Source organism: Musca vetustissima, unplaced genomic scaffold (assembly GCF_032173495.1).
Source record: "Musca vetustissima isolate MV318-11 ecotype Yass unplaced genomic scaffold, APGP_CSIRO_Mvet_v1 utg2955, whole genome shotgun sequence".
NCBI classification, from domain to species: Eukaryota; Metazoa; Arthropoda; class Insecta; order Diptera; family Muscidae; genus Musca; species Musca vetustissima.
The window spans coordinates 22941-39982 of NW_026887759.1; the positions used below are offsets into that span (position 1 = coordinate 22941).

Sequence of the window (17042 nt, forward strand, 5' to 3'; positions counted from 1 at the left end):
TACCCTGACAACATAGTTGTGTAGGATATAAAAATGTCAGTCCGTGTCGCCGAGCCTCAGCCTATGGTTTGCGGAGGTCTTCGAAATTACGCGCAGGTTTTTTTATTCGCTTTATATAAGGTATATGTTTTTATCAAAGAGGTTTCAGATTTAATATAGATCAAATCGGTTATTCAATTCGCTTCCAATTAAATTGACAAGTTTATAAAATATTGACCCTTTGTGGGTGACGTACCAGAAGAGGGGGCCTACAGGTCCCACCTTTGAACTTGATCTAAGCTTGGTTAAGATAAAAGGTTTTGCAAAGTTTGGTTCAAACATTTTTTATAAATTCAATGTCAAGTAACTGGATATTGAATTTATAAAAAAATTAAATTTTTCACCATTTGTGGGGGAGGTACCAGAAGGAATGGACCAATGGGTCTCATCTTCGGCCTTATTCTAGGCTTGGAAAGATAATAGATTGTGCAAAGTTTGGTTCAAATCGGACATTCCATTCGCTTCATATTGGATATATAAATATTGAAAATGTTGACTCTTTGTGGGAGAGCTACCAGAAGGAGACCGAACTTCGCACTTCATCTACGCCTGACAAAGGTTATAGGTTGTACAAAGTTTGGTTCAAATCGGATAGTCCGTTCGCATAATATTATAAAATTAATTTTGATTTTTTGATCATTTTGACCATTTGGGGGGGAGGTACCTGAAGGAGTGGACCAATGGGTCTCATCTTCGCTTTTAGGTTTGGTAGAGATAATATATTTTCTAAATTTTGTTTGTCAATTCAAAGTTTGTTTCAATTTCATTAGACACAAGGCTGAGGGTATAAAAAAACCCAATGAATATTGAGAGAAAAATGTAGCTTGCTATGGACGGCAATTGTTATTATTCGGACTACAAATACCCCTCAAAAATCCCCCATCGAGGCATTTAAATTAATAGACCATCATACTCATTAGAAATTATAGCAATTATATTTTATTTTATTGAAAACACTTAGTAGCGTATATTCAGAAATTTAATTGAAGTAATTACCACCCCTGAGGTTTGCTTCCAATCTGATCTGAGGTTAATCGAAGTTTTCGACAGGGCCAGAGTGTGAGAGAGGAGGATGTTAATAAATTTATGGCATTTTTATTAAAAAAATAAAACCGAATAAAATAATAAAACACTTAACATGATGATGACAATGCTTATTCAACACACTTCGAGAGGAGATACATTATCTAGAGATTCTAGGGGAGAATTTATATTAGAGGAAATTTCATCTTGATATTTTTAGTGGAAATAGTCTATTAATTAACAGCTTGCATAAAAACAATAATTCTCCTTCTAAATACCATTATCTATTTAATAGAAAAAAAAATCAGCTACTTTCAGCTCTCCCCCTCCCTCCGGCTCTTTTATTTGTTTTTCTGGGTAGTGCTGCCTCTAATTTGTTTAGTGGCTAGCACTTCCCACCCTATTTTTTTTTTTTAATTCTCAAAAACATTGTTGCACTATTTTCACGTTTTCTTAAGCAATGCTGTTGTTGATTTTATTTTTTTCCATTATACCCATTATATGCTTTGAAGAAAAACAGAAAAACTAGCTTTAAGGTAGTTTTTCTGTTTTTTCTTCAAAGACAATTGAATTGAATTGATTTTTTTATTTCGAATTCTTTCAAAACTACACTTTAAAACAATGTTTAAGACAATTCACCATATTCCAAAAAAAAAATCTTTTGGAAAACCTTATGGAAAATGTGTCAATATAAATTATGGCCTGCTGGTTGGTTGCTTGCAACGTTCGTTATTCGCGCTGTCATTGTCAGCTGAAAAACGTTCGGGAAAATGACACCCCAAAAAGCAGCCACAAAACGAAGAAGCCGAAAAGAAATAATCAAATATATTGCAATATAGAATGCAGGCTACTAAGTCTGAATAGCTGGAATAATAATTTATGACCCTAAAGGAAAATCTATTAAAAAATTTATTGCCTCACCCTCCTCACAAGTCTTTTTTTTTTAAAGGGATTTGGGGAACGATTTTTGAAGAAAAATCATAACTTTACTTTTACACAAATTTTCAATATTTTTTTCTATTCTTTGATTGTTGTAGTTTAAGTAACGGAAATAATAAATATTTAAGCATAATTGAGTGCTAGAACAAAACAGAGAAGACACTTAAAAGTATTTAAGTTGCACGCCTGCAATAATTTTATTTAATACATTGGCCTGCTGCAGCTTAAATTGGAGACAGCAAATTGAACTTTGATGTTGAATTGAAGCACATTAAGTGATATAATCCATGGAAAATGTGGAAACTCAAAATACTTTCATAACAAAAATTAAAGATTTTTTGTTCGAAGTTCGAAGTAAACAAAAAAAATCATATCGCAAGTATTAACTATAATAAACTACCTAACAATACATCGCTAAATATTATCGATGACTAGATTTTCCTAAAACTAGAGATGATGGACCTATATATCCGATAGTTGCACTAAATATCCGGTTAGTATAAATATTAAGATCAGATAGATTTATACTACCCACATTTCGCCAATTGGTTTATATTATGTCTAAGGTTTCAAAAAGTGGGCCCATCAGAGTTTTCAAAATTTTGCAATATTTTCTCTTTGGACATCCATTATTTTTCTTACAAAACTTCATTTTCGTAATTCATTAAAGCATTTTTAGAAACTCCAGTCAAATTCTCATTCACTACTCTTGTCTTTCACTGGGGATTAAATAACGGCAATTGACCGCAAAAAATCGATGAAAACATTCAAGATTAATGACAATCGACCAATTGAAACCATTTCTACACAGCTGTCATTGCTAATTCTTTACTAATCTCTATCGCTCTCTCAGGGCACTTGAAATGCTTTCGAAAAATTAACCGCAAATAAAAGAACAAAAAATAATTTGTTCCAGAGTCTCGCGATGGTCGTATGTCTGTCACTTTCAGTCCACCGATTGCTTTAATTTCAATTTATTTAACATTTTATGTGTGCTGTCAACTACTTGAATATGTATTTTGCTTCGCTTTTAGATGGCAAATCAATCATGACAATCACAGAAAAATGCCAAAGGGCAATGAATATGGTGGGTGTGCTGTTTATCGTCATGTCAGGGTGGGACAATAACAACTGATTTGATATGTTTGCTAAGAACAGCACATAGGAGGGGGAAAACATTGTAAATAAGAATTTAAAAAAAAACGATCTGTAACCAGTTATAACTTTATACCCTCCACCATGAGGATAACATTCAAAATGTGTAAAATTACAGGCGGGCTCCCAGGAGAAACTCATGTTATGATAGGACCTTGAATATTCCGAAAAAGACGTCAGAAAACCAGTAAGGAAAGTGGTAAAGTCGAACCGACTATATGATACCCTTCACCACTTTGGGTATATTCTACATATGTATCCTAACAGACGACGCGTTTTTGTATATATCTATATCTGTACCGATTTCAGGGAAACTTGCCAAAGACTAATTTATATTACTTCAGTAAGTTGTGTCAATCGGCCTAGCTATGGATCTTTTCACGAAGCTTAGCAACATCATTCTAAACTTAATTCACTACCCTATACCAAAATTCGTCCAAATCGAAAGATATATAGGGACTTTGGTGCACCAAATCATAAAATCGGTCGAAAATATATATGGGAGCTATATCTAAATCTGAACCGATTTTCACGAAACTTAGCACAAGTCATTCTAGCCTTAATTCAGTACGTTATGACGAATTTCGTACAAATCGCATGATTTTCAGAGACTTTGGAGCACCAATTACCTAAAATCGGGGGAAGCTATATATGGTAGCTATATCTAAATCTGGACCGATTTTCATGAAACTTGACATACATCATTCTCGACTTAATTGAGTACTCTGTGCCAAATTTCGTGCAAATCGAAAGATATATAGGGACTTTGGGTACACAATTTACCTTAAATCGGACGAAAATATACATGGGAGCTATATCTAAATCCGAACCGATTTTCACGAAACATAGCACACACCATTCTATATTTAAATTAGTAGGCTATACCAAATTTCGTGAAAATCGAATGATTTTCAGAGACTGTGGTGCACCATTTACCTAAAAAATCAGGCGAAACTATATATGGGAGCTATATCTAAATCTGAACCGATTTTCACAAAACTTAGCATACATCATTCTCGACATAATTGAGTACGCTGTGTCAAATTTCGTGCAAATCGAAAGATATATAGGGACTTTAGTACACAATTTACCTTAAATCAGACGAAAATATATATGGGAGCTATATCTAAATCAGAACCGATTTTCACGAAACTTTGCACACATCATTCTAGACTTAATTCAGTAGGCCATACCAAATTTCGTGTATATCGAAACATATGTAGGGACTTTGGTGCACCATTTACCTTAAATCGGACGAAAATATATATGGGAGCTATATCTAAATCTGGACCTGAACCTAATTTCAATAGGGTTCGTCCTTGGGCCAAATAAATGAGATGTACCAAATTTCATCCAAATCGGATTATAAATACGACATGCACTTTGTTTACAATTTAACATCAACAGACGGACGGACGGACGGACATGCATAAATCGACTCAGAAAGTGATTTTATGCATATACTCAAAAGGAACAATGGGTCCATCTCGATTCCTTTTGCCTGTTACAAACATATGCACAAAGACATAATACCATGTACCACAGTGTGGTGAAGGGTATAAATATGATTAGCTAATAGGGTAGTAACATTTGAACAGTAAATGAGAATAAAAAAATACAACCTATTCGATTGGAAAAATATGTCCAAAATTTATTTATTACCTACTTGGGACAACATTGATCATTTTTAGTACTATGATATGGGGGTACCGTATATGAGGGCTACACTCAAACAATATACAATGAGAACACAAATGCCGAATATTGGGAGGTACCGTTATATGGAGGCTACCCTGAACCTTGGGTCAATATCAATAATTTTTAGTACGGAGATGCAATAACAAGCCATAATGTCAAATTACAATCAAATCGGTTGGAAAACGCGCCCAAAATCCCCTAAATACCGAATATTGGTAAGTACCGTTACACCATATAAACATTGCGATCTCTATCGTGACTTCAACAGACGGACATGCAAAAATCGATATAGAATTTTGTTCTGGTCAAGAATATATAATTTACGGGATCTTCGGTGAGTATTTTGAGGTGTTGCAAACGAGGTGTTGCAAACAAATTTAATGCGAGGGCCAGAGAGATACTACATTCCCACCACTATGCGACGGGTTTCTCCGTTGGTTAAGCGGCTCATCAGGCATATTGGGCAATGTGGCTTAAAAATGTCTTTACTTGATAAGTTGTATTATGTCGACTATAGTTGCGAAATTAAATCTACGAATTAAATTCAACCTTGTCAAGGTTCGGATATTTGGCATCACATCAGAACATTCCTTTTTAGAGCAGATTTTTCTTGTAGTGACGGACTTTTTCTCCACACAGACTACAATATTTTTCTTCAATGGTATGCAACTGCATTTTGTGCAATCTTAGGAAGATAAGGAAGATGGCTTTGAACGCTAAGGCGCCGGACAACAACAGATGGCAAGGGAACCAGGGTTCAAATCCCAGCCGGGCTCAAGCTGAATTTTTGAGTTTTGTTTTTATGCCTTCTTAAGGCGAAGGATCATTCATGTAAATGTATTTTTATTAATTTTTCTTTCGAGATGAGCTACGTGATCGGAGTTTCAATGAAAAGGAAAGCCATAGAGATACTACATTCCCACCATTATGCGTCGCGTTTCGTCGTTGGTTAAGCGGCTCATCAGGCATATTGGGCAATGTGGCTTACAAATGTCTTTACTTGATAAGTTGTATTTATGTCAACTATTGTTGCGAAATTGCATCTACGAATTAAATTCAAACGTGTCAAGGTTCGGATATTTGGCATCACACCAGAGCATTCCTTTTCAGAGCAGATTTTTTCCATACAGACTACAAACATTATGTTTTCGCTCCACTTCATTCAAAATAATTATTATTTGATCATCACGGAAAATTATAGATACAGTACATCCCCTCAAATTACTTGTGCCTATTACCTTCACCGTGGGTTGTGTTGTGATCTTCCGCTTTCGACTAGAAAAGTACAATTAATTAAGTTTTCGATCCACTTCATCCGAAAAATTATTATCTGATCATCACCTAACAATTCAGGCGTTGTCCTTGACCATAACTGGAACCTCATGGAACGTTTTAAGGCAATCAGCGCTATATTTTCGCCCTCCAGAGTAGTACTTGGAATACGTACCCGTAAATATTTAAAGACCAATCTCTTGGATATACTATCAACTTCTCGGGTCTATGTCATTCAGGGGTAAATATATACGCTATAAAATACAAAATTTGTAATTTTTCACACAAAAGTCAGGGTCCATTTGGCCCGCTAAATATTGACCAATCTTCATCAAAACAGTCATGCTTATGCTTTTGCCAGATTCCCTGCTTGGTGTAAAATGTCATTGTGTTCGGGTTATAATTGTGGCCTCTAGAGCGACCAGAAAAATAGACAAAAATAAAGTTCTTGGTCTATTTCATCCCCTAAATATTAACCGATCATTAGCAACGGCATGCCCATGAATGCCACTTCATCCCCTAAATATTAACCGATCATTAGCAACGGCAGGGGGTTGTGGCCCATGAATGCCCCTGCCGTTGCATTTCGAGACGATTGATCCATAGCTGTGGCCTGTATCATGTTTACAAATTATAATCGACAGGCGGATGGACGGACACACATGTCTAGATCGACACGGCTAGTTGAGATATTACGATCGGTATACTAAAAGATAGGACCAATATTTCTCAACGTTACAAATTTTTGTTACCATACAAAGCTATTATACCCTGACAACATAGTTGGGTAGGGTATAAAAAAATTAATTTTTAAAGACATTTTTTTTTTATTTTTAAGATTTTTAATATTCCCGCTCTTCTTTATTAAATTTGAATTCATTGATCTTTTCACTTATTTCTTATCAATATAATAACTATTTTTTTTTTTCAAAAATTCTCAAATCTCATTCCATAACGAAACCGTCAAGAAAAAAACAAAATTTCAATTAGAATAAAACAAAGACATGATAACCCACGAGCACCCCACACACAGATTTTGTTATGCAAAGCATGAAATTTCAATTAATTTCTGTAGGTTTCTTCGGTATTGTCATTTTTTTCACAACACTCCCATGGCTTCCTCTAAGCCATCATGCTCTTTGATTATTCTATTAAAATAATTTTTTAATTAATTAATTACCTGCAACAACAACAGTAGAAACATAACACGTGACGTGACTTCTTTTGTACAATCGAGGGTATTTATTGTTGTTGCTTGAATTGTTTTTGTTCTGACGATGACGATTAACAGGAATGAGGTGCCTTAAAGAATTTTTAATTAGAGTAGAGACAGGAGGTGTTTTGGAATGTTGTTGGTGTTGTTATTGTTTTCGCACCTCAAACATGATATTTTTTTTACATTTAACAATGTTGGAATTTGACAGCTCCTATGTAGTATGTAACTGCCTACAGAGCAAAACAATGAAAAAATGTGTTCCGCAAAAATTCTTAGAAATCTTGTTAAACGTTTTCGGTTTTTTTTTTCTGAATACAAATTAACATAATTTTGCATTATGTATTTTCAAAAACGATTTTTTCTAAGAAAAAATTTAATTTTTCTTTATAAAAAAAATGGAATTTTTATAAGATTTGATATCAACAGCTGTCATTATTGACATGGTGTTGAAGCTGTCATTATTTGCATGACAATGATATTGTGTGTGTGAGTGTGTGTGCTATAGATAACCTTATTGACATTTATACTCTACCCAGCATGCACTGTGCAAAGGGTAAATATTTAAATATTTATTAAAAAAACATTTCCAACAACATTATAAAAAAGTGGTTAAATATTTGTTACATTATCCACACCATGACAAAGGTGTGTTTTCATTCCTCCCACTCGAAGTCGGAAACTTCGTTTTTTCTCATTTCTTTACATTATTGACATCGTGTTGTTTTTAAGTTGGGAAAATAAAACGCAAATCAAACAGCACTCTCATATATTCAAACAAGAAAATATTCAAACAAATTAATATTTTTATTTTATCTTCAAAGGGTATTAGCCCGACACATTCTGCTCCCTCACTTGTTTTCCGAACATAAAGAGGAAAACTGTAGTTGTAGTTGCTGTTTACATTTTTTGTAAATAATGCAAGTGGTGTTAAAGGTATAAATGTAAACGTTGTTTTTGTTGTAATTGTTGTCCATACATGTGTTGCCTGGAAAATCCTCAGTCTTTCTCTCTTTCTCATTACAGCTAAACCAATAATAATAATAAAATATAATACAAATATTAACTTAGTAAGTTTTTTATTTAATGACAGCTATTGTCAGATCGGTATTCTGGGTTCTTCATCGTCTTCTGTTGTTGGTAGAACAACAAAGAAATTGAAAAAGGAAATGATAACTGACACCTTCTGAGATGAATAATGAAGGGTATGACAAATTATCTAGAATGTCAATAGACGACACATGATAAGCCGACAAAGCTCTCGCTTTCTATGTGGTGTTGAAAGAAAATGATTCATTTTTTTCTATAGAGAAAAAAAGAAAAAGAAATGTGATCCAAAGATGGATAATTTATTATTAAAAAAATATATAGAAATATTGTTGGTCAAAAACCAAAAAAAAAAAAGAAAAAACGTGCAATAAAAATGAACCAAATTCAGGAGAAAAGGAAATAACGATGCTCAGGTTTGGCTATGACCTTAAAAATTACGCATGACGTTTCGAAAATATGTCTGAAATCTTCCAAATAGAAAATAGTGGCGGTTATACCAAAACGGCGACCGATTTTGAAGCAGAAAACTTTGGCACCCACTGAGAATCCAAAATTAAAAATAGAAGCCATTTTGATCGCAAAATATGACCAAAGGCCCGAAAACTCTGAAAAGTTGACCAATATTGATAGCTTTTATGTTAGACAGATTTTCTACCAAATTAGAAGCCAACCAATGTAAAAAATTTCGACCCAAAAATACCCAATATTGGAGGCAATATCGATAACTTTCGGTTTGGACATTTGCTATACTATGAGAATTTAAAATAAAAAAAAAAACAAGTGAGAAGCGTAAAGTTCAGCCGGGCCAAACAGCTACTAGAAATTAAGGTACTAGAAATGAAAATATAGGGAACATACCAAAAAGTGGACCTATGCCGACATTTCTAAATATGGATTATGTAAACCATAATGTAAACCATAATACAAATTTTAGAAATTTTTAATGGATAATTATACCCTCAGCCTTATGTCGAATGAGGGTGTAACCAGGGACGTACGCAGGGGGCGACCCTGGGGGCCCGGGATGAGTTACAAACGGAAGAACAAAATTAATTACCCTCCATACTATGGGATGAAATGGACCGAATACTTTTTGTTTTTTTTTTGTGTTTTTTCGAGTCGATGACAATAATAAGCCAAAAATCACAACACAGCCTACGGTGAATGGAATCTGGAGAATTAACTAGAAGCGCTGTACTGAATATGAGTGATATTCGGAAAATATGTCAGTGTAAGGAAGAGGTGCTGTTGACCTCTAATCGGGCTAGAGGGAGCAAATATCACGAAAAATTGCCCAAACTCGGAATACACATCCACAGAAAGTTAGAGTTCCGTGGTAGTTGTGTAGGGTATCGTATGGTCGGCCCGTCCAACTATACCGCTTCGCTCACTGATTTTTTTTTTTTTTTAATTTCTGCTGCCTGTACGAAAATCCGACCCCACATTTCATTCTCCATTACAACAAATATTAACAACTTTCTAAAGAAACCATTAAATCTTCAATAATGTTCATGTAAAACAACAAAATTATGTTTCAACGAAATTTTCGAAACCCTTAAAAAATAAAAACATATATAAAAAATCCCGAAATGACTACCCGACTCATTCACACTTCTAATTGAACATTAGACGGGTCGTTTAGATGTTTTTTCAAAATTATTTTTAGCGGCTGGTTTTTTGTCGGTTCCCCGTTCAAATTCCATTTAAGTCATAAAAATGATTTAGTTGCATTTACATTGGGAACGAAAAAGGAGGCTTCCTTCCACACGACGAAAAAAAAACAAAAATTATTCCCCAGGCCAACATAAGTGTAAATATATTTATGTGTGTTGTGTGAAATGAGCGAGAAGTACCAACCAAAAAAAAACTAAATTATTCAACACATGTAGTACGAAATATTACAACAAACCAAGAAAAAAAATCGGAAAAAGGAATAACGCATAAAAATAACGAGAACCCACAAAATGGTCGTTGAAGAAAAAACAACAAATTATTGTCACATTTTAAATTTTCATACGATTTGGAGTGGCAAAAAATTTGTTCATATATCTGCTACCCAGTAAGCAGCAGAAGGAGGAGGACGTTAGGAGTGTAACCAATAAATATTCTAAAGCATAACATAACCATTAGGGTCTCCGTATGAGCAGAAGCATCCTCAGAAAAAGCACTTCATCATTTCAAATTTTCCCCTTTTTAAGAGAAGTGGCAAAAACGCGAGACTGCAGTGTGAATTGGAGTATGGATCTGCCCTCCACAGGTTTTTTGTGGTTGTTGCTGCTGTTGCATAGGGAAATCAACGATACAATTGATGTTTTGCTTAACAACCGCCACAATGATAGATTTATGGCCAACTACCATGGCGGTGGCTCGAAATGTTTTATTGGCCAAAATGTGTGAAATGCTGCCAGCTTCTAGGGTAGAGGGTATTCTGTGTCTATGGATCCTCATATATATTTTTTACACCATTCCAAGATAACATCGTGGTGTCATCAACACCTAACTGCAATGACAGAAACTTGTCCACAGTATTTTTTTCCCCAGTTCGCAAAAAGTTGTTTATTTGCTGATGTTTTTTGTACATAAAAAAGTGTTAATGGTTGGGTGTTTTTTTCTAAATATTTTCCACCACATGAGGCCACCCCTCACACTAAACTTCTGCCTAGGAAGGAGATAATAGCCCTTCCCTTTTTACTCCCTTTTCCATTCGATGTAGGAAGTAGCTGCTGTATTGGTTTTGTTTCTGTTTTCCTATCACCTCCACACCAAAAGTGTTAATTTGCTTATTTGCCACTTGTTCGGAGGTGGCAAGTCATCCACCGCCATCACCACGACCGCAACAACATTCTTGCAGCCATTAGCGGCTGTTTAAGACATGTTTGCAGTCGCTGATTATTTTCTTTTTTCATTTTTGTTGTTGTTATTTTTCCCGACACTTACCCGCTATTTGCAAAGTGGCATGACGACTGACTGCTTTGCCAACATGATTTTTGGCCACACACCAATAGACACCACTGTCCTGTTCCTTTTTGCCCTGCACAGTGCGATAGAAGAACAGGGCACCATCCTTGAAGAGCACCCGATGTGATTTCTTATCATTTGTATTGACAGGTTCGCCGTCCTGTGAAAGGGAGAGAGAGAGAGAGGGACAAAGAGAAAATAAGTAAAATGTTTAACAAAAATTATTTTTTTAGGAATTCAACGAAATAAAGAAATTATTATAAAAATTCCGAAACTATTTTTGTCATATTCGGTTCGAATGAATTCAAGTGAGTTACTACCAAATGCCTATTTATGAAAACACTGTTCAAAATTTTTTATAGCCTTCACAATAGAATGAAGTGTCTATTACATTTTTCATATCGAATTATTCACCGTAGACCGCTTAAATATAGGTTTTCTTGTTCGCAATTTAAATCCTATATCGATTTAACCATGTTGAAGTGGTTCAATATGTTAGGGATCACGCCGTCAACGGAACTAGGTCATGTTCCATTATAATTCATTTAGTTCCACAGTTCCGTTTTAGTTCAATCCTGATCTTGATCGCAATTAAAATCCTATATTGATTGAACCATGTTGAAGCGGTTCAATATCTTAGGGTTCATGCGGCAAAAGGAACTAGGTCACCATTCATTTAGTTCCATAGTTCCGTTTTAGTTCAATTCTGATCTTGATCGTATTAAAATCCTATATCGATTGAGCCATGTTGAAGCGGTACAATATCTTAGGGTTCATGCGGCAAAAGGAACTAGGTCACCATTCATTTAGTTCCATAGTTCCGTTTTATTTCAATCCTAATCTTAATCTCAATCAAAATTCTATATCGATGTCACCATTTTGAAGCGGTTCAATATTTTTAGGATTCACGCTGCAAAAGGAACAAGGTCATCATTCATTTAGTTCCAGATTTCCGTTTTAGTTAAATCCTGTTCTTGATCACAAATTAAAATCCTATAACGGTCTAACCATGTTGGAGCGGTTCAATATGTTAGGGTTCATGCAGCAAAAGGAACTAGGTCACCATAGTTCCGTTTTAGTTCAATTCTGATCTTAATCTCAATTAAAATCCTATATTGATTTCACCATGTTGAAGCGGTTAAATATATTTAGGATTCACACCGCAAAAGGAACAAGGATATTGATCGCAATTAAAATTCTATATCGATTTAGTCATGTTGAAGCGGTTCAGTGTTTTTAGGATTTATGCCGTCAAAGGAACTGGGTCATCATTCATGTTCCATTTTAGTTCAATCGTGTACTTGATCGCAATTAAAATCCTATATCGATTTAACCATGAATCGGTTCAATATTTTAGGATTCACGCCGCAAATGCCATCATGCATTTAGTTCCACAGTTCTCTTTTAGTTCAATCGTTCATTGCTACACGTCCGATAACTCGGTAAATTAATAAAATGATCTAGATTAATGATTAGATTAAAAATAACTAAACGAAGAAAAACAAACAAAGTAATGAATGGAGTAAAAGGACCTACACGAACGAAAGAACGATCTTTCTTTTTACGGAATAGTTCATTTGAACTAGTTCGTTCCTCAACGAACGAACTCTAGTTTTACCAGTTTGTGTACCTTGTCTCCACCATAAATTGAATTGTGTATTAAATTTGTCATTTATTTTTTTATAATCGATATTATTCCTGAAACAGTTCACTTTTTTCGATTCGCCTCGCAAAATCAACTAGTTCATTTAGTTCCATAATTTATTTTAGTTCAATCGTTCATTGGTATATTTCAGTTAATTCGGTCAATGCAGGGTAAAATCAAGACGAACGATTGGTTCAAAAGAAACTGGGTGAATGAAAGCAAATAAGGAACAACGGGAGCAACTGAGCGATCTCGATGAACGAATGAAACGGATCTAGTTCCGATCGTTCAACTCGCGGAATAGTTTATTTAATTTTATTTTCGTTTCGAAAACATCCAATTCTAGTGTAGCCTCCACCATAAATAGAATTGTATATTCCATAATTCCTTCGAACTAGTATGTTTCATTTAGTTCCAAAGTAGTTTAACTTTTCATTGGTCAGTTAATTCGGCCCATGATCGGAAAGATTTAGATGAACGATTACATCAAAAGAAACTAGGTGGAACAAAGGAACAACTGGAACCACCGAAGGAACTAAATAAACGAAAGAAGAAATTTGAATTATTTCGTTCCAGAACGAACATCCACCATAAGGTGGAGGTTCGTCCACCTTATGGTGGAGTAAGAATCTCCACCATAAGGTGGATCATATCTTAAATTTGTCTCGAAATACTCATCGGAGATTCCATTAAATATATAGGTATTCTTGATTGGAATTAAAACTCTATGGCGATTAAGACAATCTCATTTCTGAAGCGGTTCAATATTTTTGGATTCACGCCGCAAATGAAACTAGTTCCATAATTCATTTAATTTTATTAAATCTTTAATACACGACATTAAGTCTTCTAGTGAACAGAAATATCTAGTTGAACGATTTGTTCAAAAGGGAACACGGAGAAGGAGAACAAAAAAGGAACGATTGGAGTAACTGAAGGAACTAGATGAACGAACGAAACGGATCTAGTTCCGATTGTTCCTTTTGAGAAATTGTTCATTTGAACTAGCAAAACTAGAGAGCAGATGAAGGAAAGAAGCAGACATAGCACCGATTGTTCCTTTTGTTTCATTCAACTAGTTCCAACTCTAGTGCTACCTGTCTCCACCCTAAGGTCATATTATTTGCAATATCTCGAAATATTTGTCGGTTTTCTTTATCGGAATCAAAAGTTTTTTTTTGAATCTAAAATTGGGGACAATAATTTTTAACATGTCTCCAATATTTCTTTGGGAATATATTCAAAAATATTTTTCTTTTTAATATTTTCCTTTAGAAAATATTTATCTCTTTTTATTCCTTAGTGTTTTTCTTTGAGGACTTACCTTAAACCATTCAATTGTTGGCTCCGGTTTGCCTTCAACTTTACAATTCAGTGTGGCCGGTTCATTCTTTTTCACCACTAAATCTGTGGGATGTTCAATAATACGAGGCGATAGATATTGCGCTGTAAAGACAAGGAGAGACAGGGAGTTAATATTAAATTTAGAAAATATAGAAGAAAAATATTATATTTCTAAAATAAAAGAAAAAAAATATGTTTCAGGTAATAAAAATAAAGGCTTATACTAAATTTATTAAATGTAAAGAAACAAATTTAAATTAAATCCTAAAAATTATTTATTAAAATAAGTATTTATTATTCTAGAGAATATTTTACCGATTATTTGGTATTTAAAATTCCTTAAATGCTTCTAAAGACATTATTTAATTATTCGACATTCGACACAATTTGTTCTTTTTCGATTTGTATTTCATAAAAAAAAACTAATAAAATTTCTATAAATTATTTATTCCAATTTATGAATATTTAAAATTCTTTAAATGATTACAAAGATATGAATATTTTCCAACTATTTTGTGTGACACTTTAAATATTTTTCTTTTTTAGTTTTTCTCTATTAATGCCTATCATAGACCAATATTATTTAATTATTTCACATTCCATTTTTTTCCAAATTAACACAATCTGTTATATTCAATTTAATCTAAATCATATGAATTGAATGACATCAAAAAAAAAGTTCATTTAAAATGCCTGGCACGTTTTTTGTCATACACATTGCTGGCCATTAATAAAACTATTAGTGGGCAACTGAAGAGAACATGCAGTCGAAGTCCGACCGACCGACCGGTCGAACACTTTACAAACATGGATAACCCGACATGAAATAATAATAACAATTGATAATCATGTTAAGCAAATTATTAGAAAACCATGGTACAAAAATAACAAAACAAAGAAGTATTAACTGGTAATAAGCTAAACTAGAATAGAAAAAAAAATAGTATGGGGGAAAAATGTGCAAAGGAAAGGACAGTGGTCTAAAATGGAAAAATATTGGCCCTGAACATAAAAAATATATGGCGTTCCTCAGCTATTCAAAAAAATAGTCCATCAAGATAATTAAAAAGTTGAGCTCATTATTGATTATTTCCATATTTGGTCCTTCGATGCGGGAAATTTTGATAATTTGATTGGTCCTTCGAGATAACAAAAATGTTTTTATTTTTTTAAAGGTTAATAACAACAAAATCAGACCGTCGGATTTTTTGGTCCTTCGATTTGTCAAAAAATATTGTCTCAAAAGGACCAACATCAAACATTTGTAGAGAATTTTTCTAGACATAAATTTTCAATGTATTTTTGGTCCTTGGAGGTAACAATTCATCGTGAAAAAATATTGTCTCAAAAGGACCAACATCAAACATTTGTAGAGAATTTTTCTACATTCGGAAAATATAATAGCAATAAATTTTCAATATATTTTTGGTCCTTCGAGGTAACAATTCATCGTGACTGAGCTTTGTTAGTTCTTCCTTTGATCCTTCGACTTCATGATAATAATCATTTAGAATTTTTGATTCTTTGAGAAGGTAAAACAGATTCCCAGATTTTCATGGTGGGTTAACTGCCTATCTAACTTTTTTTTTGGTTATTTGGAAAATATAACAGCAATAAATTTTCAATGTATTTTTGGTCCTTCGAGGTAACAATTCATCGTGACTGAGCTTTGTTAGTTTTTCCTTTGATCCTCCGACTTCAAAATAATATTCATTTAGAATTTTGGATTCTTTGAGAAGGTGAAACAGATTCCCAGATTTTCATGGTGGGCTAACTGCCTATCTAACTTTTTTTTTGGTTATTTGGTCCTTCGAGTTGAGAATGCATAGTTGGTCCTTCCAACTACGATAACTACGTTTGGCAATTTTTTTTTTGTTTTTCAATACAAAAGTACAAGAGCTTTATTTAACCACACAGGACGCATAGAAACTTCGAGAAAAAAATTAATATTAAAAATTTGTAGTTGTACTAAAACCGTGAGCATAAATTTAGAGCACTGCAATACCCAGATTTAGACAAGTAACTCAATTTTGGATAGCTAAAATGTTATTTAAATCGACATAAGATCATTAACAATAACCTCTTTAATTTTATAGCATTTTTGGTTCTACATTTAGATTTGATATATTTTAATATTTGGTCCTTCGAGTTGGCAAAGCATGGAATTGGTCCTTCGAGCTACGATATTTATCGCCAAGAGCAATCAAAATGATGTTATTATTTACCCATGATTTAGGCTATGGAAAAAATAGTTAAAAATCGGAGGCTTTTTGTAAATTTGGTCCTTCGTAATGTTCAATATTATCTATTATATTTATACCCTTCACCACACTGTAGTACAGGGTATTATGTCTTTGTGCATATGTTTTTAACAGGCAAAAGGAAACGAGATAGAAACATGGTTCCTTTTGAGAATATGCATATAATCACTTTCTGAGTCGATTTACGCATGTCCGTCCGTCCGTCCATGTATTTTTGTGAACAGAGTACAGGTCACATTTATGATCCGATTTAGATGAAGTTTGGCATAGGTCACTTTTTTGGCCCAAGGACGAACCCTACTGAAATTTCAGATTTAGATATATCTCCCATATACATTTTCGTCCGATTTAATATAAATGATGCACCAAAGTCCCTATATATCTCTCGATTTGCACGAAATTTGGCACAGCGTAATAAATTAGGTCTAGCATGATGTGTGTTAAG

The 17042-nt window shown here is 33.9% G+C and overlaps 1 protein-coding gene across 1 annotated transcript in view; it reads right to left on the minus strand.

Annotated features, from left to right (window-relative positions):
- LOC133335467 (roundabout homolog 2-like) overlaps positions 1-16565 on the minus strand; it is a gene marked incomplete at its 3' end in the record, with an annotated part of 39385 nt that extends 22820 nt beyond the window's left edge. Inside the window, exons 1-3 of the mRNA XM_061543740.1 lie at positions 16562-16565; positions 14317-14438; positions 11327-11507 (exon numbers count right to left, since the gene is read on the minus strand). Coding sequence (XP_061399724.1) covers positions 11327-11507; positions 14317-14438; positions 16562-16565 — 307 coding nt within the window. The remainder of the gene's footprint in view (positions 1-11326; positions 11508-14316; positions 14439-16561) is intronic.
- Positions 16566-17042: the final 477 nt, after the last annotated feature.